General features: G+C 39.3%; 1 protein-coding gene across 9 annotated transcripts in view; it reads right to left on the reverse strand.

Annotated features, from left to right (window-relative positions):
* Positions 1-27756, reverse strand: part of LOC124233076 (inactive tyrosine-protein kinase PEAK1-like) — a 294861-nt gene that overhangs the window by 39757 nt on the left and 227348 nt on the right. For all 9 annotated transcript variants that reach the window (XM_046650173.1, XM_046650164.1, XM_046650166.1 and 6 more), the window contains 2 exons: positions 19936-23175; positions 2084-2277 (listed from right to left, as the gene is read on the reverse strand). In XM_046650173.1, coding sequence (XP_046506129.1) covers positions 2084-2277; positions 19936-23063 — 3322 coding nt within the window. In that variant the 5' untranslated portion in view covers positions 23064-23175. The remainder of the gene's footprint in view (positions 1-2083; positions 2278-19935; positions 23176-27756) is intronic.

Here is a 27756-nt window from a genome sequence, read left to right on the forward strand (position 1 = left end):
CAATCCTTACTGGCTCTGTGACTTTGGGCAAGGCACTCTGCCTCATTTTCCTCATCGGAAAAATGGGGATAATAATTTCTAAGGTTTTTGTGAGGATGAAGTGAGTTAATATATGTAAGGCACTTGGAACGTTCATGGAAGTAATGCTCTAGTTTTGCTAAGAATCTACATAGTTGAGAAGACAAATAAAATAATTTAACTTTAATTGATTAATGGATCTTTATAAAGAAGAGAAGCCATAAGATACCACACAATCAGTAAAAATTAGTATATATTTTACTGAGGACATCATGAAAGAAATTTTGGTGCAGTAAGAAAGTCTGAGAGATAATTCCTGATGTATTATGCTGTTTGAGGGCATATTATAGTAAATAAACAATAATTTTTAAATTTTATAACATGCTCCATAAAACACAAAAGAATGGGCAAAGTTCAGTAATTTACTTGACTATAAAATCCATTCCAACTGGAAAATGGTATCCGAGATAGTTGCTTGGGTAAACTGTAATATGGTCTCCTCCACTCACAAATCATACAGGGCTTTTAGAACTTAGAATGGAAGTCTTTTGCCTTACAGAATGTATTTTCAACTGCATGTGAGTTGTTGTGATTGAGTTTCCTGAAAGGACATAACAGAGCATTTCTCCTACAGTATTACCTCAACCTTTTGGCCTTCTTAAGGATTCCTTTATTTCCAAGTACGCTAGCTGACCTTAGAATGATTTTTCCTTACAATAACCTGATGAAGAAAAAAGACAAAGAAGAAAGGAGATGAGAAACTAGGTAGAAGAATGCTTTGATACTATAAACCACTGGTTTCCAAACAGGTGTAAGAGTTGGTCAGTGGTCCTTAAGAATCTTGCTGGTGCTTTGCATGTGTAGTCCAGCTCATGCTACTCACCTTTCTCCTGATTTCACAGGAGAACAGCACTGAGAAATCCTTTTCCAGCCCCATGCTTTGCTTTTCAGAAGGAAGGAAACTATGGGACACTCAAGGGAGTGGGACAGATCAGAAGTCACTAGGCACTCAAGGAAAAAGAGTGAAGATGATTAGAAAAATGAAGAAACTTTGCATTGGTAGGAACCTTAGAGATAATTTAGTTCAATCCGCTTTGTAGGATAGGATTCTCATCATTGCACCTCTGAGAGATGGCCCCTCAGCCTCTGCCTAAACATCTCCAATAATTGGGATCTTACTTCCTTGAATCTGCTTACTCCAAGCCAGAAATTTGAGATATATCATAGATTCTTCACATTATTCATATCCAATTAACCACTAAGCCTTATGTAATTTTGCTTCTTATATATCTCCTAAATCTATCCACTGTTCCCCCTCATACTATCTTTGTCAAGGCCTCTCCCATTTATGTGGTCCTGCAATAGTATCCAAATACCAGATTTTGGGCTAACAAATAGTTCACCTCTAATCCATCCTTGCAGAGCGGCCTGCAGAGTGGATGATCTAAAACACAAATCTAATCACATTATTCTTCTGCTTAAAACCCTTTGATGGGTCACTATCACAAACAGCAAAAAGTCTAAGGTTTTAGCTTGAAATGCATGATCTTGTCTAACTCTCCAGTTCACATTTAAGCAACACCAAATGGTTGTGGTATCCACACACATCAAGCTATTTTGCATCTCCATGCTTTGCTCATGTTGTTGCCTCTGGGTGGAATACTCTTCCTTCCCTCCTTCAACCAGCTAAATCAGTTCAGGAATTACCTCCAGGAAGGCATCTTTTGACACCCTCTCCTGTGTAATATAAAAGATACTCCGTATCTCTATCACTGCAATTATCATATTAAACTGAAATTATTAACAAGTTCATCTCTTTCCCTCCAGGTGAGTCCCTCAAGGCAGGGACCAAGTCAGACCCTTAGCACAGGCTCGTGGTAGCAGGTGTTTAATACATGCCTAGTAAACACCAGAACTTTTTCTGATGTGAGTTAAAATTTATAACTCCAATTGTCCAACTTTTGCTCAATGGAGCAATAAAAACTATCCAGGAAAGTACAGTACTTGGCTAGTGCATAAAAAGCCACAGTTTAAATATTATTACTTATGTGACATTTGCACTTACCTAAGTTGCTGTATGTTGCACTACAGGGATTCATGTCCAGAGGCTCTGAAGTGTCTTCTTTTTCCTCTTCCTTTTCCAGTTCAGGTAGGGGCAATGCTGGTGTGACTGAAGTGCAGCCCCCGCCATCTTGCTTTGCAGCAACAGTTCTTGGATCCCAAGGAGAAAAATCCTCCGTCACTTCATGGGTCACATGACTGAAACAAATCAGACCATTATCACTGGCATTCAAAGGTCTTGCTAAAATTTGATTTATGGAAGGCATATACTTGCCATAGATGTAAATAACTGGCTCTATAGACACAGCAATGGGTCATAAGCCCCAACATACTTGTTTGAATATAAGGCAGTCCTTCATGCGGGCTGATACTTCTATTTATCTTGATTCATACATACTGAGAATACAGTTTGGTAGATGAGGTATGGTAGCTCAGAGGGAAGCTTGAGAATAACAGGTAAGGAGTGGAATTTTTTTTAGGTAGGAGGTGGTGATGGTGGTGGTGGAGAAAGCTGTTAGCTAGTTAAGGACAAATATATTCAAGTATTTAGTAAAGTATTTGATATTTACTATTGTATAGTAAATTTGCTAAATATTATATATATTTACTTTATTTAGTATATAGTATTTACTACATACTCAAGTATTTAATAAAGGATCAGGAATAAAGTTGAGATTAGACTATCTAAATAAGGAAGTTAAGCAATTGTTTTAGTAGGTAAACTGAGGCCAGGAAGGTCTTGTTGCCAGGAGGACAGAAGCGTCAATCTAATGCAGCAGGCAAGGCAAAGAGAAAAGAAAGTTCTGCATTCTAGTTAATCATATCTATTAAAATGAATCTGGAGCATCCTGTTGGCCACATACCAGAGTATGGTCATCCATAGCACATTGTTTTCTCAGTCTTGTTTCACTGTTCCCTGCTCATTTGCTTATAGCTATCTCTTCCAATCTTCTCCACTCCCTACCTTGCCTTAACTGTCAATTTTGTTACTATAAAGTAGCAGGGATGGAATGGTCATTAAATGTTAGTGGAGAAAACTGGCCAGTGAGAAAATCTCACTGGGTTGGTCAATGAAATAAACTCAAAATCAGGCATCTTTAATGGTTTCTAGTCCACGAATGTGTTCCTAGACTGTCACACAATTGTCAGCTCTTTTTTTTTTTAATGGGCAAAGAAAAAGAAGAAAACATATACTATTACACGTTATTTCTGGATTTTCAACTGGCAGCGAGTCATGGTGACACAAGTTTCTTTAAAAGAAGCACTTTGTGTATCATCAGAACATATATCACCTCTGGATTTGAGGAGTAGAATCTGGAGGAGGAGGAGTACCTTCTTAACCTTTCATCATGGAAATTATGCATGTGCCTGAGCAAAAAAATAAGCTTTGAAGTCCGCTGGATATACAACTTCAAAAATATTATTTCAAAGCTGGCAGAGCCAGAGGTATCTCTATATTGGGAGTGAGCAATGCGCTGGAGGTTTCTTTATGGGATCCAGCTCTCAGGGATAGAAGAAAGGTGGGAAGGAATCACTCCAGGAGCACTCAACAGGATGGTTTATGTAAAGGAGGCCCCGCACAGCAAAGTGTGCTGCCTTTTCATAACTGGCTGCCCTAAGTCATCAACCCAAAAGGATGGGCTCCGAAAAAGCTGGTTTCTCATAATATGGACCATCATAAAATCAAAGTAACAAGGGGCTCTATTTCCATGCATTAGCAAAGACAAAGCAAAGTGACACTTCTGAGACACTCTCAGACACCACTTAGTGTCAGGATTGTAGATCACAGAATAGTTATCAACACGTTTCAGGAGAGGGAAAACGATCTTTGCTGGGCAAAAGTTAATATAAGCCATTTCTGATTTCAAAGCAAGAAATATAAAGTGATTTAAAAATATCAATCCCCCTCGGCAGGAAAAACATTAAATCTCTAGACATTCTCTTCTTAATCTAGAGTCAATTTAAGGGGTTTCCTAAAAAGCTGTTTTTAGCCTCCTAATCTCTGTAGCCTTGCTCTTGCGTTTTCTCTTTCTTCCCCCAATCTCCTCGTTAGTACTAAAAGAAAGCTCTCCTTTCCATTTGTCAAAAAGGATTAGGGAAGGCTGGTTGAGAAACCATGACTCTATCCTTAGGTGTCTGTTTTTCTCCCAGGGATTGGGCTATTTACAACAAGCCTCAGCTACTGTGAAAACCACAGAAAGAGTTGCTGCTATCAACCTGTGAGAAATTCCCCGGGCCTGTTCCCACATAAATGAAACACAGCTCCGTCCTCTTAAAGGCTTCTCAAAACAACATAAGGATGCTAAGAAGCAAGAAATATTAAAACTCACCCACTGTACTCACTCACACAATTTCCCATTAAAGGATATTCTACAGGGCCTTCTTCAGTCTGGTAATCATGTTCTGAAGCTCTGATGAACCAGAGAACCCACTGAGTTCAGGAGGACTACAAGTTGGGCAAGATATGAGAGGCTCGAATTCTGCACCTTAATACCATCCGCTGTACCTTGACCTTTACCTTAGGGGTTTGGTCTGGGAAATGTGCCAAGTTACCTTTACAGAGCTAAGCAAAGTGAAAGCTAGTTTTATTAACTCTGTGAGGACCAGGGCAGCACAACCTATATTCTACATAAAGATTAATTTTCATAAGCACATTTTAAATAAGTACACTGGTATATTAAATCACCAATTAAAATAACTGTCAACTATAAAGGACTATGCAAAGAGAGTTGAAAGTAGAATCACACAGATTTGCAAATGGATGTTAAGATGTTTAATCTGCACTTACAGTGACAGAGGTGTCTAAAAGGAAGAATTTTTAAAAATGCATCAATGATATGTCACGTCTTGATGCTTGAGGGAAGAACAGCTCCTTGTATGATTAAAATGGTGAGAGAGAGATACAGAGACAAAGGGAGAGGTTTTGAGAGTCCAAGCTTAGATGTGGGAACATGCTGTGACTAGAAAATGAAAAAGAATCGAGAACAGCATCAGAGAAGGTTGACTCAGTCACCATGTAGAAATAGACAAATAGTCCAGAAAGAAAAAAGGACGTAAAATCTTACAATTAATCTTACGCATATTAATTTTATAAGTGACTGTAATTTTTGACCATTGATTTTTTTAAATGTTTCATATTTAGATATAAAATCAGAAAACCTTCCCAAATAGTAAAATGACACTTTCCAAATACAGGCTATATCTCCTAACAAAATGGTTCACCACCACTATTTCATTGGGAAATGTTTAAGGTAATGGAGAAAACAACAAAATTCCAATCAGAGAACTCAGGTTCTATTTCCCTATTACTTTTATCTTCTGTACAAACTAGGTGACAACATCAGGAAGGAGATAACGAAGAAAATGAAGATTTCCCCCATTTCATCTATGAGACAGGTGGTAAAAAATTCTTTAAAATAAAATGACAGGAAATCTATTTAATACACTATATCTCAGTACATCTTAATAGCAAATGATGATGAGGGTAACTAGATTTTTTTTCAGGGTAAGTACAATTTGATATTCAATTCCTATAAAACAGAATTGTTAACTGATAAATGGCCCACAAAGAGGAAGTTATGGCTTTTCTATTTCTTCTATTTAAACTCATGTTGAAACAATCCGTAGCTCTATAATGCAATGCAGAATGTCTGCAATAACTGTGGCACTGACATCTAAGTACTTGATCATCAAGTTGGGTCAAACTCTGACTTAAGCTGCTCTTTTTCTGGACTCTCAGCATTTGTTCTTCTTTCATGATGGAAGACAACACACGTTTGCCTGTACCTCAAATTCTTCAACCAGTTTTTCATTAATGACCAGTTTTTAATTGAGATTTGGTATATCTGACCTGATGCTTAAAAAATCATGTCACGATCTCCACAAAGACATCTCATTTTCTTTACATGGGGAATGAACTTAAGGTGTTCAAAGGAAACAGTAACATTGTTACAGATTGCCTGTTATACAAACGAATCCCTTGGTAAGGTTATATCTCATGAGTCTGCAATATTCATACATAATTCAAAGCTGCGGAAGCAATCTTCTACAGGAAGCTCACTTGGTTTACCCAGGTGGTAGGATTAAGCATTACACCATCAAATGAAATAATCCTTTTTTTTAACCCTGGAAAACTTGTTCAAGATAGATTTCTGTAAAAATTCTGATAATACCTGAATGTACTTTTTTTTTTTTAAAGTTCTTTTTTTAAAAGATTGTATTTATTTCCCTTTTCTCCCCAAAGCCGCCTGGTACATAGTTGTATATTCTTAGTTGTGGGCCCTTCTAGTTGTGGCATGTGGGATGCCACCTCAGCATGGCTTGATGAGTGGTGCCATGTCCACGCCTAGGATCCGAACGGGGGAAACCCTGGGCCACCGCATTGGAGTGTACAAACTTAACCACTTGGCCACGGGGCCAGCCCCTTGAATGTACTTTTTAAAAAAGGCAAATCAAATTCTACATTAGAACAAATTAAAGGCCTTTATGTATCCAAGTATTTCCAGAATTTCAGTTCAACTTTATCTTCAAATTCAACCACCTTCATTCAGCTTCAGAAGGGATGGTCAATGAAATCAGCCTTCTATACAAGATATCTGCCTCTTGGGGCAAATGGTTTTCTAAATTCCCATTTGCCAGCTCTCGTGATCAGCTACAGCTGTCTCTAGTTGCCCAAGACAGCCAAAAAACAAACGTGTGATTTTAAAGACCTCCTTTTACCCCTAAAAATCAGATCAAAGCACATGAGAAATAGCATTTCATGACTTTGTTATTGGTTTCCAGAGCTGCTTATTTCTGGGGTTGCTGGGGATGATGGACTTTTGCAGAAATGGGATGTGCAGTGACACGTGAGGAAGAGAGTTCAAAGTTATCAAATCCCAAACCTTTAATCTTTTGGAAGGAGGGAAAACTCCATTGCTTTCTGTCTCTTTACCTCTAGGACCCCCCACCAATGTGACATTTCTTAACCCTATCTTAGTTTCCAGGTCATCAACTTGATTTTGCTACATTTTCCAATTACTGGCATTCTCAGGTAGAAAAGTATTGTGCCCATTGATCACTATCTTAGTGTCTTCAATTTTCCACTAAGCCTTCTGTAGTGTTTAACTGAAAACTTCAAACTTATTATCCTGAACTGAGATTAACTTTTAACTGAGATCTGATGAGTGCTTGCTAATACGTCTAACATAGTCTGGTCAAACAAAGGTAGCTCTTACTGGTATGAATGAAGCAGCTAGGTCTCAGAAAGGGGAGACTGGCAGCCACGCGCAAGGTCTTGAATAGACTCTAATTTTCAGGCACTCCACAGTTTCTTTTTTTTTTTTTTTAACAGATGTGAATAGCAAATTAAATGTATCTTCAAGGCACCAGACTGCAAGACAGCAAAGTAGATAAAAACACAGGCCACTGTAAGTCACTGCTGCCTTCATAATACTAAGAAAAATCAGTTTTAAAATCCTATGAAATACAAAGTCAGAATGGCATCTGTGCAAATTAACAGAAAAGATAAATTAATCTTGGAAAAGAGCAATAAAATAAGACTGCCCTTCCCAATAACAGAGGTATGGAAGTGATGCTGACCCTGATATCAGTTCCTCTACATTAAACCCAGCATATATGGGGTTAAAACCAAAGCACTCTTTCCCTGCTTACTCCCTGGATCCCTAGCTCCAGAATCCACTATCTGCCATGGAGATAAACAGCCAAGGATAACCACCTGGATTCCATATCATCTCCTCCTCCCTGCAAACAGTCTCGAAAGGCCGAACACAGGCTGGTGGGAAAGCTCAGACCAGCAAGGCCACTGACTCCATCCCCTCCCCTCCCCGCCACACACACACACACACACACACATCTGCAAACAGCCACATTCCTCACAAACCTTTAAAACCCCTTACCTCCCCTCTTTTGGGGAGACAAGATGAAATGAGACAAATTTGAGTGCTCACTCTCATCTCCCGGCTGATATCACCTGAAATAAAAACCCTTTCCTTGCCATAAGTCTGGTGTTCCAGTTGTTATTTGGCCCCTCTTGTGTCGCGGGTAAAGAACCTATGTTTGTAGGCGGTAACAACCTGGTGAGCCAGCCAGGAGGCTCTTGCCTGTAGCTCTGCGGCCCCAGACTGACAGGGATTTCCTAGGAAGCAGGCCAGCAGCTGCCTAGGTGATTTGCCCTAGGGACTGTCCACAGTACTTTCCATCTGGCTTGGCACCACTGACCCTGGGCACATTTTCTTATGGCAATGAAACAGGCTCTAGATTTGTGTTTGTTTGTTCTCCATTCTGGTGAGTCGACGAACTCTGAAATAGGGTAAGTTGCCTCAGGGAGGGCCATGAACTTCCCTCCCCTCCTCTGGGGTCCCTTCCATTCATGGAGGGGCTATCTGGGGCCCTTTCTGTTTGCAGAGAGGCCATCTGGGGTCCTTTCTGTTCGTGGAGGGGCCATCTGGGCACACATTCAGAGTGGGAACAGTTGTAGGATTTTCTACCCTTAATCTGGGGACTGGTTCACTGGTGTCTGGCTTTTCTGGGTCTTGATCTGTGTGTCTGTCTCTGTGTATTGGAAAGGGAAACATGCTGTCTGTCCCCAAGCAGAGTCCATTTGGGGCTAATTCTGAGTAGATGATCTAATTATAGTCATAAGCCAATGTCTAAAAGGGATGATTTTCTTTTGTAACACTGCATGGCTGCAATATTCTTTTAACTCTGGAGAGAACATGGCCAGACAATGAATCCTTAAGCTGGAAAATTTTTAGAGAGCTCTCGTCATAAACAGCTGTTTTATTGGTACCTATGCAAAGACCAAATTAAAAGGAAAATACAGTGACTAGTCTTAAAACCTTAATCAAACTTGGGGGTCTCAGCTTCTTCTCGTGGTCTTATAGATGCTAATGAAAACATTAAGTTAACAACGAGAAATCAGAAAGGGAAGAGTCATAGGACTCATCCCAACAGGATGGAAATCTTTAACTGGTTACTAAAAAGGAAAATGGGGTAAATAGAGCAGACATAAAGTTAAAACAAAGGTTTTAATGAAACACTGCCTAAGGCTGGATGGGCTAAAGTCACCCCGTATTGGCCCCCCAACATTAAAGGACATCAGACAAACCTGTTCTATTCATCCCAGTTTGAAAAAACCGAAAAGGTCAGGAGGCAAAAATCAGAGTGAGAAACCTGACTAACAATTGTTTGGGGCAACAGTTAAGCTGCTAAAGTTGGTAAAACTAGAAAGATTAAAGTGTTTAAGCTAATATTATATGAAGAGGTTATGTCAACTTTGCCTGGATGTTTTCCTTGGGAATAAATGTTATGTCTAACTGGGAATGCTTCTCCTATACCATATTGTAATACTGAAACTTGTTAATGGAATTCTAATACAAGTTATAAGTAGAAGTATAAGAGTTAAGAAAATTAAGATAAAGGTTTGTAAAAATTGGTATATCTAAATGGGCTATATGTAAAATAATTACATCTCTTTTGCCCGACTATATCATAAATTATGTTGTGGAGATAAACATTATGTCTCTGGGGAATGTTTCCCCTACCTGATATTGTAAAAGCGTATAAATCCACCCTTTAGGCGATGTTGATTAAACATGCTAGGGGAGATCTCACTTTAAAATAGCCAAAATGGGGCAATTTCAGTTTACCCAAACTGATGTATGCAATTGGAAAAAGCCAGCTACAACAACAGGAAGCCTATTTTAATTTTTTGAGGCTTCTAAATAAAATCAGAAATATTTTACTGCCTCTTTAAGAGAAAATAATTAAATAATTAAACATGCTATCAGCAGAAGCCAAATCTGCTGCTTCTCGCTCTTCTCTCGGTGAAATTTGCCACTTCAACTCCCCTCAAATTCCTGATCTAAAATTAAGCAAGTGAAAACAAGTAAACCTTTGAGATAATTTGAAATTGTAATGGCCATTCTGGGGAACCTCTGTTTCAGATGAGTCCACCTTAGAGGTCACCCCTAAAAGAGAGGATTCAAAATCTCTCACAATGGAATCCAGTCTTTGATTAACATACAGAAAATTCTAAAAGACAAAGTTGCTTAACATAATATAAAATGATCTTTGGTAAATAAAAGCCTGTTTAAGTTTGCTGGTTTGATTTAAAATAGGTATGTCCTCAAAGTTATCAGCATTGGATATAAGGCAGACATACAGCCTGGGTTTACTGGTCAAACAAGCTCATGTTCTCTCTGTTACAAAATTTGTCAATAAGAACAATAACTTAGAATAATAGCTGATTTTGTTTAATGTCTCATGAGGTTTTCGTAGACGATCTAAACATAATTGTTGAGAACAGGTAAACTAAATGTAAAAGGATAAATGTTTTTGGAGAAATTTTTTAACAATAATTATGTGTTATGCTATATGTACTTAAAACAATTTAAGATGATGGTTAATTGCTTTGATGTCACACAAAGTCTTTGAGAGTAATCTAAACATGATTCCTAAAAACAAATAATTTAAATAGATAAAAATGGGTAAAAGTTTTTGAGTATAATAATTGTGTTTTATGGTCTGTATACTTAAAAAACAGCTTCCAAAATCTTTTTGGTAACCTAAAACATTAGAGTTTTACTATGTTAAGTTAAATAACAAAATCTGTTGAATATCTGGGTCATTTTTGGGTAGGATGGAATACTGAAACATTATTATTGCTGAACATGTCTAAGTTTATCTACTTTTGGCTTATTACAGAAAAACTAAAAAGCATTTGGGTCTATCAATAAACACATCTGTGTTTTATTACTATAAAGTAACGTTTCTAAAAATTATCAAAGGTATTTGTAAATTTGTCAAGCCTCAGAATGCTAATGTAAAAAAAAGTTTATAATTGCCTAGTCGGTTTTTACTTAGAATTTAAGGTTTCTAAGAGTTAAAAATTCTAATTAATATATGAAATTAAAGCTACTAAAAATTAAGGAAAAAATATTTGTATACAAGGAAAATAAAATATATGTTTTCAGTAACAAGGTATAAAAATAAAAGTATTTTTGCTTCTTGGGTTAAAAAAAGATAAATTTGTCCTAAAGTACTTGAAGGGAAGAAAGGAAACCTGGGACAAATTCTGAATGTAAAAAATAAGTGACAAAAGGTTTATGAAAGTAAAACCCCTAAGAGTTTTATGTATGGTCAAGTTGGCTGAGATTAAAATAAATTTAATTCTGTAAATAAATTTTAATGTAATCTGGTACAAAATTAAAACTTGGTCTTCTCTTTCTTAAAAAGATAATTTTCCTAAACTTTTAGTCTGCTATTGGTAAAAACAAAAATATGAAAGATTTTTTTTCTTTGAGGAGTCTACCAGAAGAATAAAGATTTTATGTTTTATCAAAATAAATATCCTATATTGTTTTTATCAGGTCCTTAATCAGAGATGCCGAAGTTCTTCTTATAGCTATTTAATTCTCTGCGTTCACCTAAAATTCTTTAACTGTCACCGTGGTGAAAGTGATAATTAAACATGGGGACCTATGATATTGTATGGGTAAATGTTATTGATAAAAATGTTTTAAAGGCTGTATAACATTACTAAAACTCTGATCTGTTCTAGTTATCAGTCTTAATTCTGGTTATTTCAAAGTGTTATATGTCACAGAAATAGTCAAGTATCTTTGTCAATTGTCATTTTTAAGTCTTTTGTTATTTATGGACAGTTGTTTTACTCTGATGTTTTTGCAAATATGTTTCACCTTCAGAAAAGTTCATGGAAAAGACTGACACCTGCTCTAAAATACAGATTTATGATAAACTTTCAGATTATAAACTGAGCTAGATAAATTACAGAACTCTAATGGAGAAACTGATGACCTCATAAAACTACCAAGAGAAGATTAAGATAAAAAATCTATTACACAGGACTAAATGAACTGATGAAGATGATTATAATTTTTATGACTTCTTGTTTAAAATATTACTGATTTTTAAAAACGTTTTGTGTTTTGTTTCCTCAGATTTAAAAAAATCATTGCCTCTTTTCTCTTGTGCTAACTATGATTTATAGCAATTTGATAAAATCATACATTTGTAAACAAAATCGAAACATTTATCTTTTTCTCCCTACCTGATCCCTCCAGAATTTGGAAATTCTTAAAGAGTAAGTATTCTTATTTTCATGGCTATATAGTTGTCTGCATAAGTTCAATAAGAATCTGTTTGTCTTATAACAGGACACAATTGGAAACACTAGTTATATTACCAAGGCTTTGACTGGAATGTCATATTTAAAAAAAAACCAACAGGCTTAGATATGACAAGACAGCTTTTGAAAAATAAAGGTTGACTTTCTGGAGTAAAGCCAGTTGGAAATATTGGCCTAGTACCTTGCTTATGGGTTCCCAGTAACCTGGTAAGGTTGAGTAAAGAATGTCACTCCCCCTGGCAGGTGCAAGGAACCTCAATATTTTGGGAAACCTCTCAAAGAGAGGAATTCACCCAAATTTGTAGGTATTGCAGGCAAAATCTGATGACAAGTTCTTGGTCTGGCTTTCCTGGCCTTGAGAGGCCTTTAAAGTTCAATCTGAGATTCCTTGTAAAAAGTTCCAGCAAAGCAGATTCAAAAGAACCTATATGATCAACTGCTATTCTTACTGTACTTATGTAAACAATTGGGCCAAATTTATTAAAACTAAACTTATTTTACAACTAGTATTTTTGCTAAAAATGAGGGTGATTTTAGAGAGAAAAATTATGTTTCAATAGAAACTATAATACACATTCATGGATATTATATTCTAATTCCATTAATTGTCTTTGAGGTTTTTGTTTTATATCTGTAAACTGGACTGGATCCTGAATTCTTCCAGTCTCCTGAAATATCTCAAATAACAAATCTCCAAACTAATGTTTCCATTTTTTTCTATCATTTTCATTTGGAATCACTGAGAACTGAACCTGCCCTTTTTCCTGAAGCCTTAAAAACTGAAGCTGGAGCACTTGATGTAAACTTAAGACAGATTCATGCCTGCTGCTGTGTAAGCCACTCAGAAAGCTACCTGAATGCCTGATGACACCATCAAGACATTTTAAACTGCAAAAGATGCTTTGACCCTCACTTTTAGGAATCTTGATTGGCTGCCCCCTGGGCTCAGGAACTGGTTTATGATTTGCTCCAACCATTGACCTTGTTTTTTCTTTTTGTTTCTCTAGAAATGCTTCTTATTAAATAACTGGTTACTTACTTATGCAACACAGACCTAACTTTGAAAGCCCACCTGCATCACTGCCTTATGAAAAGGCTGGCTCAACAAGATAAAACAACCTATGCCCTTATTCAGCAGGAAGTAGCTAAATTGGTCATTGCCCCAAATCCTTCAAGATTGAGAAATGAACATAAAATAGGGCAGAATTAATGCTGGCTCTGATATCAGTTCCCCTACATTAAACCCAGGATATATGGGGTTAAAACCAAAGCACTCTTCCTCTGTTAACTCCCTGGCTTACTGGTTCCAGAATCTACTATCCGCCATGGAGACAAACAGCCAAGGACAACCACCTGGATTTCATATCATCTCTTCCTCCTCCTCCCTGTAAGTAGTGTCCCAAGGCCAAGTGCAGGCTGGCGGGAAAGCTTTGACCAGCAAGGGCCCTGACTCCCCCCTGCCATCTACAAACAGCTACATTCCTCACAAACCTCTAAAACCCCTTGCCTCCCCTCTTTTGGGGAGATATGAAACGAGACAAATTTGAAGGCTTGCTCTCATCTCCTGGCTGATATCACCTGAAATAAAAACCCTTTCCTTGCCATAAGCCTGGTATTCTAGTTTTTATTTGGCCCCTCTTGTGTCGCGGGTAAAGAACCTATGTTTGTAGGTGGTAACAGAAGGAATGTGTCTGCATCACCATTTTGGCCTTAGCTCATTTCTAAAGAAAGGGGTGAGATATTGATGGATATTTCCTGAAAAAGCAAGACATTAGAAGAAAATACCTACAAGCCTCTCCAACAGGACTGACCCAGGTAGGGTATGAAAGAGCTTTTCTAGGGATCTGGACTTCTTCTGCATGCCCAGAAGTACTAGAGAAACAAGTCACTACACCTTTTCCCACTTTCCCCATAATCTCCCTCAGCTGCCTGGCTGCCTTTGCATCAGAGGAGGTAGATGATTATGTACCCTAGACTCTCCAAAAACACTGCGGGCTCACTGAGGGCCTGGATGTAGGGAGAGAATGGGAACTAAAATTGCTCAGAACCTACTCGTACTTGACATTGCACAAGCCACACACCTTCCATTTAATTCACAAAAACACCTCAGGAAGTAGATGCAATTATTCTCATTTTACAGATGGGGAAACTGAGACTGAAAGAAGTGAAATGAATTGCCTGAGATTACACAGGTACTTAGGTGGTATAGTCAGGATCTGCATTTGATACTATCCAACTCGAACATCCATATTCTTTCCACCACACTGGTACCACCAGGCAAGCTTGGTGTACTGTAAAGATGCAACAATAAATGCTTGATTATGAAGATGAAGAAAAGTGCTTTGAAAAGAATAAAGCTATTATTGAAATGTGAGGTATTAATGATTATAGATGTGTTCTACTTTTGAAATATGTTAAACAAAGTCATTATTTACATTACGTTACATTATTTACATTACAGTCATTATTTACATTATTTACATTTACAAAGTCATTATTTACATTATTTACATTACATTATTTACATGACTTCTTTAAATAGGATCTGCTCTATATAAAAAGACTGTGTTTACAGATATTGGCTTCTTAATAATAATCACCACAAACACTACCTCTAAATTTGATGAGTGCTAGGTACTATGCTTAAATATATATTTCCTAACAATAATACTTGAGTAAGGCTTGTTATTCTCACAATAGTAAACAACAATGGTAGCCCAAATGTACACAGTGCTTATTATGTGCCTGTTCTAAGCCATGTTTCTCGAAATTGGCACTATTGACATTTTGGACCAGATAATTCTTTGTTGTGGAGGGCTGTCCTGTGCATAGCAGGATCACACTAGCATCTCTTGCCTCTACCCAGTAGGTGTTGGAACCACTCCCTGCTTCCCCAGTTGTGACAACCAAACAGTCTCCAGACATGTCAAATATGTCCTGGAGGTGGGGGAAAAAAAAATCACACCCTGCCTTCTAACACTTTACATAAATTGTTTTAAATCTCACAACAACCTACGAGGCAGGTTATTATCTCTGATTCACAAATGAAGAAATCGTAGCCCGGGGAAGTTAAGTCATTTGCCTCAGGTAGCGTGGCAAGTAACTGGTGGAGCTGAGATTCAAACCCAGCAGTTCAGCTCTAGAGTCTGTGCTCTAAACAGATAGATTATTCTGCCTCTCAGTTTACAGATGAGGAAACAGAAGCAGAGCTCAAGATGTCCAAGATGGTAGAGCTAATAAGTGGAGAGAGCAGGATTCAAATTCAGGTCTGAGTGACTTCAAAGTCTGTATTCTAAAATACTATACCAATTGTCATCAGACAATTACCTTGGGCACTCATTAAAGATGTAGATTTGCGGCTCCCACCTCTGGGACTGATTTTACAGCTCTGGGCTATGGCCCAGGAATCTGCATTTATACAAACACCTAGGTGATTCTGATGCAGTTGGTCCTAGGTCCACACTTTGAGAAACTATTTTTCACTGCCTCCCTCCCCACAGAGAGAACAGGGTAGTAAGTATAAATGGAGCAAAGTGTAAAAAGTGAGTAGGAAAATTTTAAGGGGCATCATTGCTCAGAAGTGAAATAGCTGAAAAGGGGAAATAAAATAATTTAAGTAGTCAGAGATGAGAGATTCATAATGGTGCTTTGGGACCAATCCTTACCTTCAGAGGTTTATTCTTAGAATACAATTACACAAACTCACAAAATGTTAGGAAATAAGGATTTGGCCTAGTATGACATTAGTGAAAACTAATAAACAGAAACCTCATTTAAAATGGAGTTGGGAGGGCAGAGGGGGAGCTCTCATGCCCTACAAAGATAGCAGAGCCCAAAAGGAAGAAGAAAGACTTCTTCTTGCCCAAGAGCTCAGCCAATAGATATAGTCGCAACTCAGCCAATGAAAAGCCACTATACTTCAAACTCTCAATCCCTCCAATGGACTATTTGTTTACAATAGCCTTCCCAACTTCCCCTTCCCCTCTATAAAAGAGTTTCCCCTCCCCTTGTTGCTCAGAACTTGTAGGTGGCTTGCCATGGTTGCAGATCCTGAATCACAATTCTCTGTTGATCCCCAAAAAACCCATTTTTGCTGGAGAAATAATTGGTTGTCTATTTGTTTACGGTCAACACATTTATGATTTTTATTAGAAGACCTGGCTGGATGAAGAAATGACATCTGTGACACCAGCAATAAGTCAAGTCTTGCAGCGTGCCCCACTATCTCAGTTCTTTGTATCAAGAGAGGACAGAGGTGAGCACAAAAGGCAGGCTTCAAAGACTGAGAAAGCTGCTACAAGAGGGACCATAGAACCTGTACCTTCTACCCACCCTGCCAGGGGACTCTTCCTGAAATATCTTTGTTCTGCAGTTCCTCTGTTCTACATAATCCTTAGATCCTGTGACCTGTCAAGGTCAGGTCCAGACTACCTGCAGGTCTTCAAAGCCCCTCACAATGAGGCTGCAGTGTATGTTTCCATCCTTATTTCAAATTTTCAGCCAGTCATTAAAGACTATTCAAATCTTACATTACCCATGTCTCACTGTTCACAGGGGCTCTTCCTTCTCTGAAGACCCATGGCATGTGTTATGGAGTGTCTGTGTCCCCCCAAAATTCATATGTTGAATCCCTAACTCCCAGTGTAGCTGTATTTGAAGATGGAGGCCTCTAAGGAAACAGATTAAATAAGGTCATAAAGGTGGGACCCTGTCTTATAGGATTAGTGTTCTTATAAGAGATACCAGAGAGCTTGGTCTCAATCTCTCCCTTTCTGCATACACCCACTGAGGAAAGTGAGGACATAGCGAGGAGGCAGCCACCTGTAAGCCAGGAAGAGATTCCTTACCAGAAACCAAATCAGCTGGAATCTTGATCTTGGACTCCTGGCCTCTAAAACTGTGAGAAAATAAATTTCTGCTGTTTAAGCCATTCAGTCTGTGGTATTTTGTTACGGCAGCCCAAGTTAACTAATATAGCAGGGCCTGAGGATTACAGCAAGTACTCAGTAAATGGATATCGAATAAATCAAACCAAATGGGATCTGGGCAGCAAGGCACTACAGAACATCACCAGGCTCTGATCCACACTCCTCCCAGCAAAATTTCTGCCTGTACCACTGTGGAGTGGGATTGGGACAGGTTCATGTGGAGCATCCAGGGTAGGGGGGTGGGGAACTCCCTTCCCACTAGGAAGTCAGAGGAACAGGACATCTCTGATATAGACGTGCCAGCAACACAGAAAGGCCAATGGCTTCTTCCCGAGGCTATTTCACTCCATGATAACTGGAGTAGGGGTCGCGAGCTGATCAGTGCGCATCGCTATCATCAGTTTGTCCTTTTCAGGCAAGCCTTTCTCCCTGCTATTAACAAGTCACCATTATAGAGGCACCACATGAGGATAAACTGCTGGTTCTGGAATTAAACCTTTACATATAACCTGATGACTCTAATCAATACTCTACTGCAGTTATGTTAAGTAATCACTGACTAAAACCGTAGATCTGAGTACAGGCCTAGAAACGTACAACCAAATCTGTGAAAATATAAGCTGTATAGGGCCAAGGGCCTGGGCTGCCCTCAAGCCCACATATAGTGGGATGAGGCCAAAGTAGTCTTATTCCACAGAAAAGAGGCCAAATCATTTCTTGGCCTTGCCTTCCAGGATGTGGATAAACACACCACAGTCATATTTAATGAGGAATAAAGCGATTTATTGATCTGCAAGAACTATCTGCCATTCCCTCATAGGTAACTCCTACCATGTGCTGTTTAAATTGCTCCTTTCCTAAATAACCTGCAATACATGTGCTTTATTACTACTGGAATACAATTTTCTACCATCCACTTTCAACTACCAATGACAAGACTATTCCTTTCCAGGAGTATATTACCACTATTCTACTTGCTTTGGTATTATATGGATTTGAGGAAAACAGTAACTTGTTAGCATTTTGACAACCACTTGGGGCTATGTAAAAAGCTTATATATAAAACTTCCTAACATTTTGCTAGAGAAAGTGAAGGCATTAAGTGTTTACTTTACTTTTATTTATACTTTTCAGAAGAAAAGCTGGTGAGAGAATCTGCTCTATCATCAGAGTTTGCCGTCTTTGGTGGAGAGAAGCCTTACTAGATGTGAAGAGGAAGGAAGACTCAATCAGTTGAATGGAAGACTCAGGTCATATCTTTAAGAACAAAAAGGACAGGGGATATAAGGAAATCATCCCATTTGTTACAGACTTGGGATAACAGTTCCTTGTTTTTACTGGAGGTTCATTAATTTTGTTTACAATACAAATGAGAAAGAAAAAACTTAAGCTTCCTCAATATAAATGTTTATGTCAATGATTAGAAGTGAAAATATAAAATTATTTGATCTTCTGTTCATTAACAATGCAACATTATAGGAAGAATACAAATTTTAGAGTGAGACAGATGAGAATTTGAATTCTGGCTCTGACAATTAGTAGCTGTGTTAATCTGGCTGATTTGTAACTTCTCTGATTTTCTTCATCTGAAGAAGGCAACCAATATGTCAGGCTGTTATATGGATTCGAGATAGATTTTGGGATGTGCCGCCCACAGAGTAGGTAATCAATACAACAGTTATTAAAGTATTAAAGAAAACTAATGCCTAGAGAACTGGTGTGGGTATACAATCTGCCTAGCTGGATCGAGGATTACACCATTGGGTCTCAATCTCAATAAGCAACTTCTCCATTTACACCAGTTAAATAACTATAAACTGCTTGACCCTCTCTCCCCCTTTTCCACAATACTTGAAAGAAGGACAGAAAGAGATAGCAATAAAAAAACCAAATTCCCTTAAAATAAAGTAATGCATATAGAGACAACATCTTGGTGGAAGTCAAAAAGAATTGCTTGAAGAGGCTTTTTTGTGTTTTTTTGCTGAGGAAGATTTGCCCTGAGCTAACATCTGTGCCAGTCTTCCTCTATTTTGTATGTGGGTCACCACCACAGTATGGCTGTTGACGAGTGGTGTAGGTCTGTGCCTAGGAACCAAACCCAGGCTACCAAAGTGGAGCACGTCAAACTTAACCACTAGGCCACAGGGCTGGCCTCTTGAAGAGTTTATTTCATCTACAGTGAAGGAAAGAATAGTACCATCATTTACTCATTTGATCCTGTTTCTTCCTCACACTACCACAGAATTTCAAAGCAATGTATTATTTATTGCTATTAAGGTATTTGATTTGTTTTTCTATTTTAAAGCCCTTCTGCCTTCATCAGAATGCAGCAGGCTACTTTGGCTAAAGATCCAGGGCTGTAAACTTTGTTCAGTGAAATAAGATCATTTAATAATATTCTAATCCTGGAATGTAGTTATGAAGAAAGATGATGACCACTGAGTGCAATGGCTCTTACGCAAACATAAAGACGTAAAAAACTTAGCACTTGAAAATTTGTTAAAAAAAAAATTCCCACAGGGGCCAGCCCTGTGGCCGAGTAGTTAAGTTCGTGCCCTCTGCTTCGGCAGCCCAAGCTTTCGCCAGTTCAGATCCTGGGTGCAGACATGACACCACTCATCAGGCCACGCTGAGGTGGCATCCCACATGCCACAACTAAAAGCACCCACAACTAAAAAATATACAACTATGTACTCGGGGTGCTTTAGGGAGAAAAAGGAAAAATAAAATCTTTAAAAAAAAACGAATTCCCACATTCTGCCAGTCTGTTTTACATACCTGAGACTTCTTTTAGGAATCTGTGATGGAGAAGAATGACTCTTTTTCTCCTTCTCTGAGTCTTGTAGTAACCCATCCTCTGTTGCCGTCTTCTCTGTGACTGCTGACTGGTCTGCCCCAGCCTTGCTCTGATCCACACTGAGCTCGCCTTGGGCAGGGTCACACCTGTACATGAAAACGATGGCTGGCTTCTCACTAGACTCCCCTTTTGCCTCCGTGAACCAGTGATGGCGCTGAACTGGAGGAGGTGGCAGCATGTGGATGACTGTGCCATCCAGGCCCACCAGTTTCCCTTTCTCTCGGTCTTTCTCTTTGTCATCCTCCTCATCAGTTTTCCGACGGCGGAAGAAGCTTTTAAATGATATCCAGCGTTTAGGTTTTGCATCAGCTGCCCGCCTACTGCCTTCAGAGTGCAAAACTGACTCAGCTTCTGTTGACCTGGTAGGGCTGGTTGGCTTGGTCCAGTTGGTGAAATGCCTCTGCAAAAGGTTACTTGCATGGTAAGGGGAGGAAGTAGAGCGTGGTGGGGGAAAGGGAGGTGGTGGCTCATTTTGGGGGTTAGTCGCTAATTTGGAGGGAGGGGTGGTGCCTGGCTTTGTGAGTGGATCTTTCTGTACTTTGGTGGTAGGGCTTTCTGAGGTCTGATGTGCTTCAGCCTCACCACTGGGCTGAGATGTAAAGAGAGATTTGGGCCGAACGGGTGTACTCTTAGCAGCATCAGCATCCGGAGGAACTGCATAAAGCTCTTCCACACTGCAAGCTTTAGGGCCAGACTGGGGCATTTCTGGAGGAGACTGTGGAGGCTGGATGGAAGCCACAATCTGAGAAAGCACTGTGCTTGCTTTCTCCCTGGTGCTGCTGCCACTGCCCACCATCTGGTACTCCTGAGCTCCTTCTGTTCTGGCCACAGGTTCTTGAGCGGTTCTCTGGATCTTTGTTGGGGAGCTGTGGCTGGAGCTATAGCTTCTCTGTGGTGAAGACTGACCTCTGTTAAGACAGCTATTAAACTCCTGAACCTTCTGAGCCACTGAACCCCTTTTACACTCTGTGCTGTTTGAAAATCCTTTAGCTTGGGGACATTCAGTGGGTTTGCTAGTGGTGTTATCAGACACTTTGCTTTCAGTTTCTATTTCTTCATAAGTATGGCTTATCATACTTGTGGTTCTTTCCTTCAGTGAAAGTTCTCCACTTGTTCCGAGAAAACTTTTGTAAATGGCTAGATTGTCATATGCATTTGGATTGATTACAATGGGAACTTTGATAGCGTTTTTGGAACTCCGAGCATAAGTTGGCTCATCATGAATGATAATTGGAAAAGGTGGCATACCAGCATTGTTATAACTATTAAATTTTATTTCAGACAAATTAGGTGACTTAACAGGGATGGTTTTACATGAAATGTTTGTAGCTGTGGGTGAAGTAGGTGCTGATTTGTGACAGTTTTTCCTTGGAGGGACATTTGGTCCAGTTCCACCACTAATTAATTCCACCTTAGGTATCCTTTGCCGTGGACTGGTACTGGAAGTCCATACTTCCTGGTACTGGATTGCACTGGATTTTTGGAAATGCGCACTTATTTGTCCTGATGTCAATGCAGGTGATGTCACTGGAGAGTTTGGAGTAGAAGAGCTTTTCATCTTAGAACTGTTAACAGGGCCCTCGAGGTGCTCACTGGCCATGGCTGCTGACACGTCCACGACAGTATATGGCTTGCACAACGGCTGTTCCAGATTCACAACTCGGTAGGGCTTCGCTTGCTCTTCTACAGGAACGAGGTTTATGGTTACTGCTTGCCCAGCAATATCTGTAGAGGCTTTACTTTCTCGCTTCTCAGTTTGTACAGCAATCTTGCCATCCTTTTCTTCTAAACGGAGAGCAAGTACTGCTTTGTGTGTCTCTCCAACTTTTATTGAGCTTTTGGATGCTTGTGATGAGTCCTCCTCCTGATTATTACTAGAGAGACTTTCATAATTGGGCTCAGTTTCCTTCCTGTCCTTAGAATCTCCTGGGTTACCAGGAGATATTCCCCCATTACAAATCTTCTGGGATAAACTACTGGTTGTCTCAGACCGTGATTCTTCTGTTAAAGAAGAATCTGGTGATGTGGAGTCAGATGATACCATGCTCTGAATGCTTCCTGGCCCATAGGAGGCCACAGAATTCTCTTCATAACCATTCAGGATTTCATCATAACTGTCATCATAGTCTACAGCACAGATTCTCTGTAGAGATTTATTTCGCAGGGGGACAGTATTCCATTTTTTGTCCACAAAGAATCGAACAGGAGACAAAGTGTTTGCCCTAAAGTTAGCAAAGCGAGGTTGCCCTCTCATGCGAATCTCCATGGCCAACAGCTCTTCATCACTCTCATCCCAGCTTTCATGCTCCTCCTCCATGTTACTGAAGAGTACATCTTCCTCACTCTCCTCGCCACTAGAAAACTCTGGGTAACAGAACCGGCCCCCTTCATTACTGATCACTTCTGTGCTCCCACTCAGAATAACATGCTTGCCTTGAGTATCCTTTATCCCACCCACCATGCAACTTGGTGGAAGCTTTCTTTCTAGTGATCGTTTATAGCAATCATTTATTCTTCCTAAGAATGTTTCTCTGGAGTTTGCTCCATTTCCTCTTATCTGAGGGTTGGTATCCAAGCCTGCTATCTCCTTCAATACTTCAGTTAGTCCATTATTGTTATTTGATATCTTCTTTGCGCTATCATGCCTATAAGGCTTAGGAACATGGCTAAATCCTTCAATATCATCTTCACTATTATTATTAAGTGGTTTCTGATTCAAGGCTGTCTTGTTTCGGTTCCACCCTATGATGACAGGTTTATTCTCGCAGTGTTCTTGGATACTAAGCTCACCACATATACTTTGTCCATCTGCCACCATCATAGTGGGCTTCACAGCTATAGTGGGCTTTTTAGCCACAGGAGGCCGGAAATTTCCGGTGTTCCTGATGCGGTGGTTATTACTGTGATTGGCATTAGTTTTCACATTGCCATGGGTGATGGGTGCCTTCTCAGGGTCTGCGGGGAGCTGGTGCAAGCTTTTAGGTTTAAAGCAGTTCTTACATTCACCAGGTTTCCAAACGTGTTCGGTAAAGGTGTTACAAGCAGACATTTTTAAAAATAGAACTTCACAGATGATGCTTTCCTTTCAGTGCATGGCAAAACTTTCATCTGTTAGTTTTCACTTCCCCTGTTTCATAGCAGCTCTTGTAAGTGTGATCAATCTGTGGGAGGATGGGCAAGAAAGAAGAAAATCTGAATGAAAAAGGCACTGTGAGACCTACCACGATAAATGACTTGAAAAAACTGTCTCCCTTCCTAAATCTTTCTCTAAATTAAGAGAGAGAGAGAAACTAACCTGGGCACTTTATGAACTCCCTTTAGCCAATCAGCATTTTGGAATGTCAGTTTTTTAAGCATAATTTTATGCACTCTCATTAAACCATATATAATCTTTCTCTTGGTATCTCAGTGGCAATGATAATGTGAACTTCCCCTCCTGAAAATGCCTCTGAAACGGTTCTTTCTTTTATCAACCAAACTGTCTGACTTCTTGGTCCATTGTGGATTTCTCTTCCTCTACTCACCTTTCACATTTTAGATATCTCACAGATTCCTCAAATTCAATACATTCAAAACCAATCCTCTGGCTACCCTCTTTCTCAATTCTAAGAAATTTTTCCATGCTAACCAGTCTTCCTCTACCCCCAGGCCACCTTCTTCCTCTGTCTTTATCCTATTTCAGTTAATGTCACTATCATCCACCTGGATAGCTAAGTTTCAACTTTCAGACCATTCTTGACGCCCCTCCCCTCACGTCCAGATGTACATCTGACTAAATCCCTAAATCAGTCTTGCCAATTTTATCTAATACATTTCACTAGAACTCTCTCTTGTCATTACCAAACACTGCTGGCAGTTCAGATAGTCACCATCTTTTGCCTAGATTCCTGCAGTAAGCTGCTAACTGATCTCAATTCCTGTAGTCTCACCCTATTCCAATCCAACCTCTCTACCCTTGTTACTCAAAGTGTGGCCCTCAGACAATCAGTATCAGCCTCGTCTGGGAGATTGCTAGAAATGCAGTATCTCAGGCCCAACTCTAGACCTGTTATATCAGAATTTGCAGTTTAATGAATTCTCAGGTGATTCCGCTATTCTATACTACTATCAGATTTAACATTCTAAAATGCTAACATGTTCATCTTATTACCTAGCTTAATTATTCTGTGGCTCAATCCTACCTAATACATTGGCTCTCAAAGGTCAGTGTGCAGACTAGGGGTTGCTAGCTAAATAGGAATCACCTGCGGAACCACCACAGCCCTACCTAGTCAGTCTCTGAGGGAAGAGTCCAGGAATCTGATTTTTAAATAAGTTCTCCAGGTAATTCCATGTGCATGGAAGTGTTGGAAGCTCCAAGTTAAAGGATGGAATACAAGCCCCTTAGGTTTTCATGATATGGTCCTTGCCTCCTTTCTAGCCTGATGAGCTTCTTTAAGGCCTGGGCTATAATTTATTCATCTCTATATGTCTAGCACAACGAGCTGAATAAACATTGGTTGACTAAACGTGCTGGTTTTAAGGTTTATTTATTTTTTAAATGAATGCTGTGGCTCTCTTAGGCATGTAGCTGCAGACCTTCTCACAGAACATCACTATAGTCTTACATTTCTACCTTGGATGTTATAATAAAGTTTGCAGTAGACATGTACATGTGAGAACTATTTTAATAGCTGGAAGGTTTAACTTCACTCATGTATAATGACTGTGACAGGATCCTCGCTTTGGTCAGAAACCCAGCCTTTCTGTCAAGTTTCAGCATGTTTATAAAGAAGGAAAGAATATTTTATTTAGCTAATATATACAAAGCTAAGTTCCATGTAAACAATATTCATAAAGCACTCTGCTTCAGTGGAAGGAGTATAGACTTAAAGATCAAAGAATTCCACACAGAGAGCCTAATGACCTGGCCAAAATCTAAGTTCATTCTTTGCTGGAGGTCATTGAAGAGCTCTTTTCAATAAGGTTAAAATATATTTTTTTAAGTATTTGGTTGAAAACATTTATTTACTCTTTCAGATATTCTAAAAGTTATATCCCTTAGCTGATAAAACCATTTCCTGCTAGTCTGAGACTGGAACATTTTGAGCAAGGGGAAGAATGGCATAAAATTAGGCTCAAAAGGAGAGCAGGGGCAAGATCATGCAGGGCTTTTTAGGCTTTTAAAGATTACAGAGTTTATCCAAAGAGCAGTGGGAAACCACTGATGGGTTTTATATGTGTGTGTGTGAGGAAGAATGGCCCTGAGCTAACATCTGTGCCAGTATTCCCCTGTTTTGTATGTGGGATGCTGCCAAAGCACAGCTTGACGAGTGGTGTGCAGGTCCACACCTGGGATCTAAACCCACGAATCCCAGGCCACCAAAGCAGAGAGTGTGAACTTAACCACTATGCCACTGGGCGGACCCCACTGAAGAGTTTTAAACAGGGGAAATAACATGATCCAATTTGCATTTTAAAAAGATGGCTCTGACCAAAATAGATGAAATACACAGGTATAAATTTAACAAAATATGTGCAAAATCTAAACTCTATATGCAGAAAAAATACAAAACACTGATAAAAGTTATCAAAGACCTAAGTAAATGGAGAAATATACCAAGTTCTCTCAATACTTTTAAGATGTCAATTCTCCCCAAATTGCTCTGTAGATTCAATGTAATTCCAACAAAAATCTGAGTAGGATTTTTTGCAGAAACCAACAAACTGATTCTAACATGTATGTAGAAAGGCAGGGGAACTAGAATAGGCAAAACAATTTTGAAAAAGAACCAAGTTGGAGGACTCAGATTACCTGATTTCAAGACGTATATAAAGCTACAGTAATCCTGACAATGTGGTATTGGCAAAAGGATGGAAATATAGATGGGGGAAGTAAGGTAAGCAAATTACAGCCCATACACCAAATTTAGCCCAGTGCCTGTTTTTGTATGTCCTGAAACTAAGGATGCTTTTTAAATGTTTAAATTGTTGGAAAAAATATCAAAAGAATAGTATTTTGCGACAGGTGAAAATTATGTGAAATTCAAATTCCAGTGCCTAGAAATAGAGCTCTATTGGAACATGGCCAGGCTCATTTGTTTACATATTGTCTATGGTGGCTTTTGTGCTACAATGGAGAGCTGAGTGGTTATGACAGACTATATGTGGCACTCTCATCACGTTGCAGTGCTTTACAGCTCTCTAAAAATTGCAACATTTCTAATGCTTCATGTTTTACCTGTGTGAAAAAACATTTGTTTGTAAAATTTGAATTACAAATTTGAAAATTAAAAATTTGAAAATTTGCAAAATTTCATTAGCTATGGGAATGATGTCAGCATCATGGCAGAGTGAGCTTGCCCGGGACTCTCTCCCCTCCAACATACAACAAAAAGGAGCAATCATATTCCAACAGAAAATATCCTAATACCACAGGAATCCTTGGAGACCAACAGCAGCCAAAAGACGGAGGGCGGAGAGGCTGGAGCCCCCCTCAGAGGAGCTGGAATGGGGTAAGAGAGAACTTTGCTTCCTCCCCTAGAGACTGGGATCGCTGCCATGGGAGGCTCCGAGAAGGAAGGAGTCAGGGAGGGGTGGCACATCCACAGGATCACCCAGGACTCCCAAGCGCCCTTGCAGCCTAGAGGGAAGCCCTCTAACAGGGTGAAAGCTTTTGTGTGGGGTGACTTCATCAAGCCAAGACTCCAGGAGACCAGATAGCAAGAGATAATTGGGAAACCTGGACTGTGTGCAAAAGAAAACAACCCTCCCACCACCTGCACTGTGTGGCGCCAACTCAGCTGAAGGCCAAGGGCTTAGAATATGCAGCTCTCGCCCCCCCATCTAGTGGCGACAGGCTGTAACTGCAACAGAATAATATCACAATTGGGAAAACCCATAGTTCCAGCATCAAGCAGTTCATCAAAACTCCAGACCAGAGGGAAAACAATAAATACCCAGAATTATGCCCTAAGGACTCAGAAATAAGTAAATTAAATGACAATGAATTCAGAATAGCTATTGTCAAAAAACTCAATGAGGTAAAAGAGACTATAGAGAAACAATTCAACAAGTTCAGGAGCTACTGTGCAAAAGAGATCGAAACTATAAGGAAGAATCAATCAGAAATGCTAGAGATGAAAGACACAATGGAAGAGATAAAACAAAATACGGAATCTCTGAATGCTCGTGTGGACATCATAGAGGAGCAAATCAGCATAACTGAAGATAGACATGTTACATGGCTCCTGACAGAGGAAGAGAGAGAACTGAGACTAAAAAGAAATGAAGAAAGTCTCCGAGAAATATCTGACTCAATGAGGAAATGGAACATAAGAATTATAGGTATCCAAGAAGGTGAAGAGAAGGAGAATGGAGCAGAAAGGATGCTCAAAGAAATAACAGCAGAGAACCTCCCAAATCTAGAGAATGAGAGAGAAATGTGTGTGGAGGAAGCTTTTAGATCTCCTAGATTCGTCAATGTAAAAACACCTACTGGAAGGCATATAGTAGTAAAACTGGCAAAAATGAATGACAAAGAAAGAATACTCAGGGCAGCAAGGCAGAAGAAAATAACCTACAAAGGAACTGCTATTAGACTTTCAGCAGATTTCTCTGCAGAAACCTTACAAGCTAGGAGAGAATGGAATGACATATTCAAAACTTTAAAGGATAAAAATCTTCAGCCAAGAATACTCTATCCAGCAAAAATACCCTTCAGATATGAGGGAGAAATTAAATCTTTCCCAGACTAACAAAAG

This window comes from Equus quagga, unplaced genomic scaffold (assembly GCF_021613505.1).
Source record: "Equus quagga isolate Etosha38 unplaced genomic scaffold, UCLA_HA_Equagga_1.0 153_RagTag, whole genome shotgun sequence".
NCBI lineage: Eukaryota > Metazoa > Chordata > Mammalia > Perissodactyla > Equidae > Equus > Equus quagga.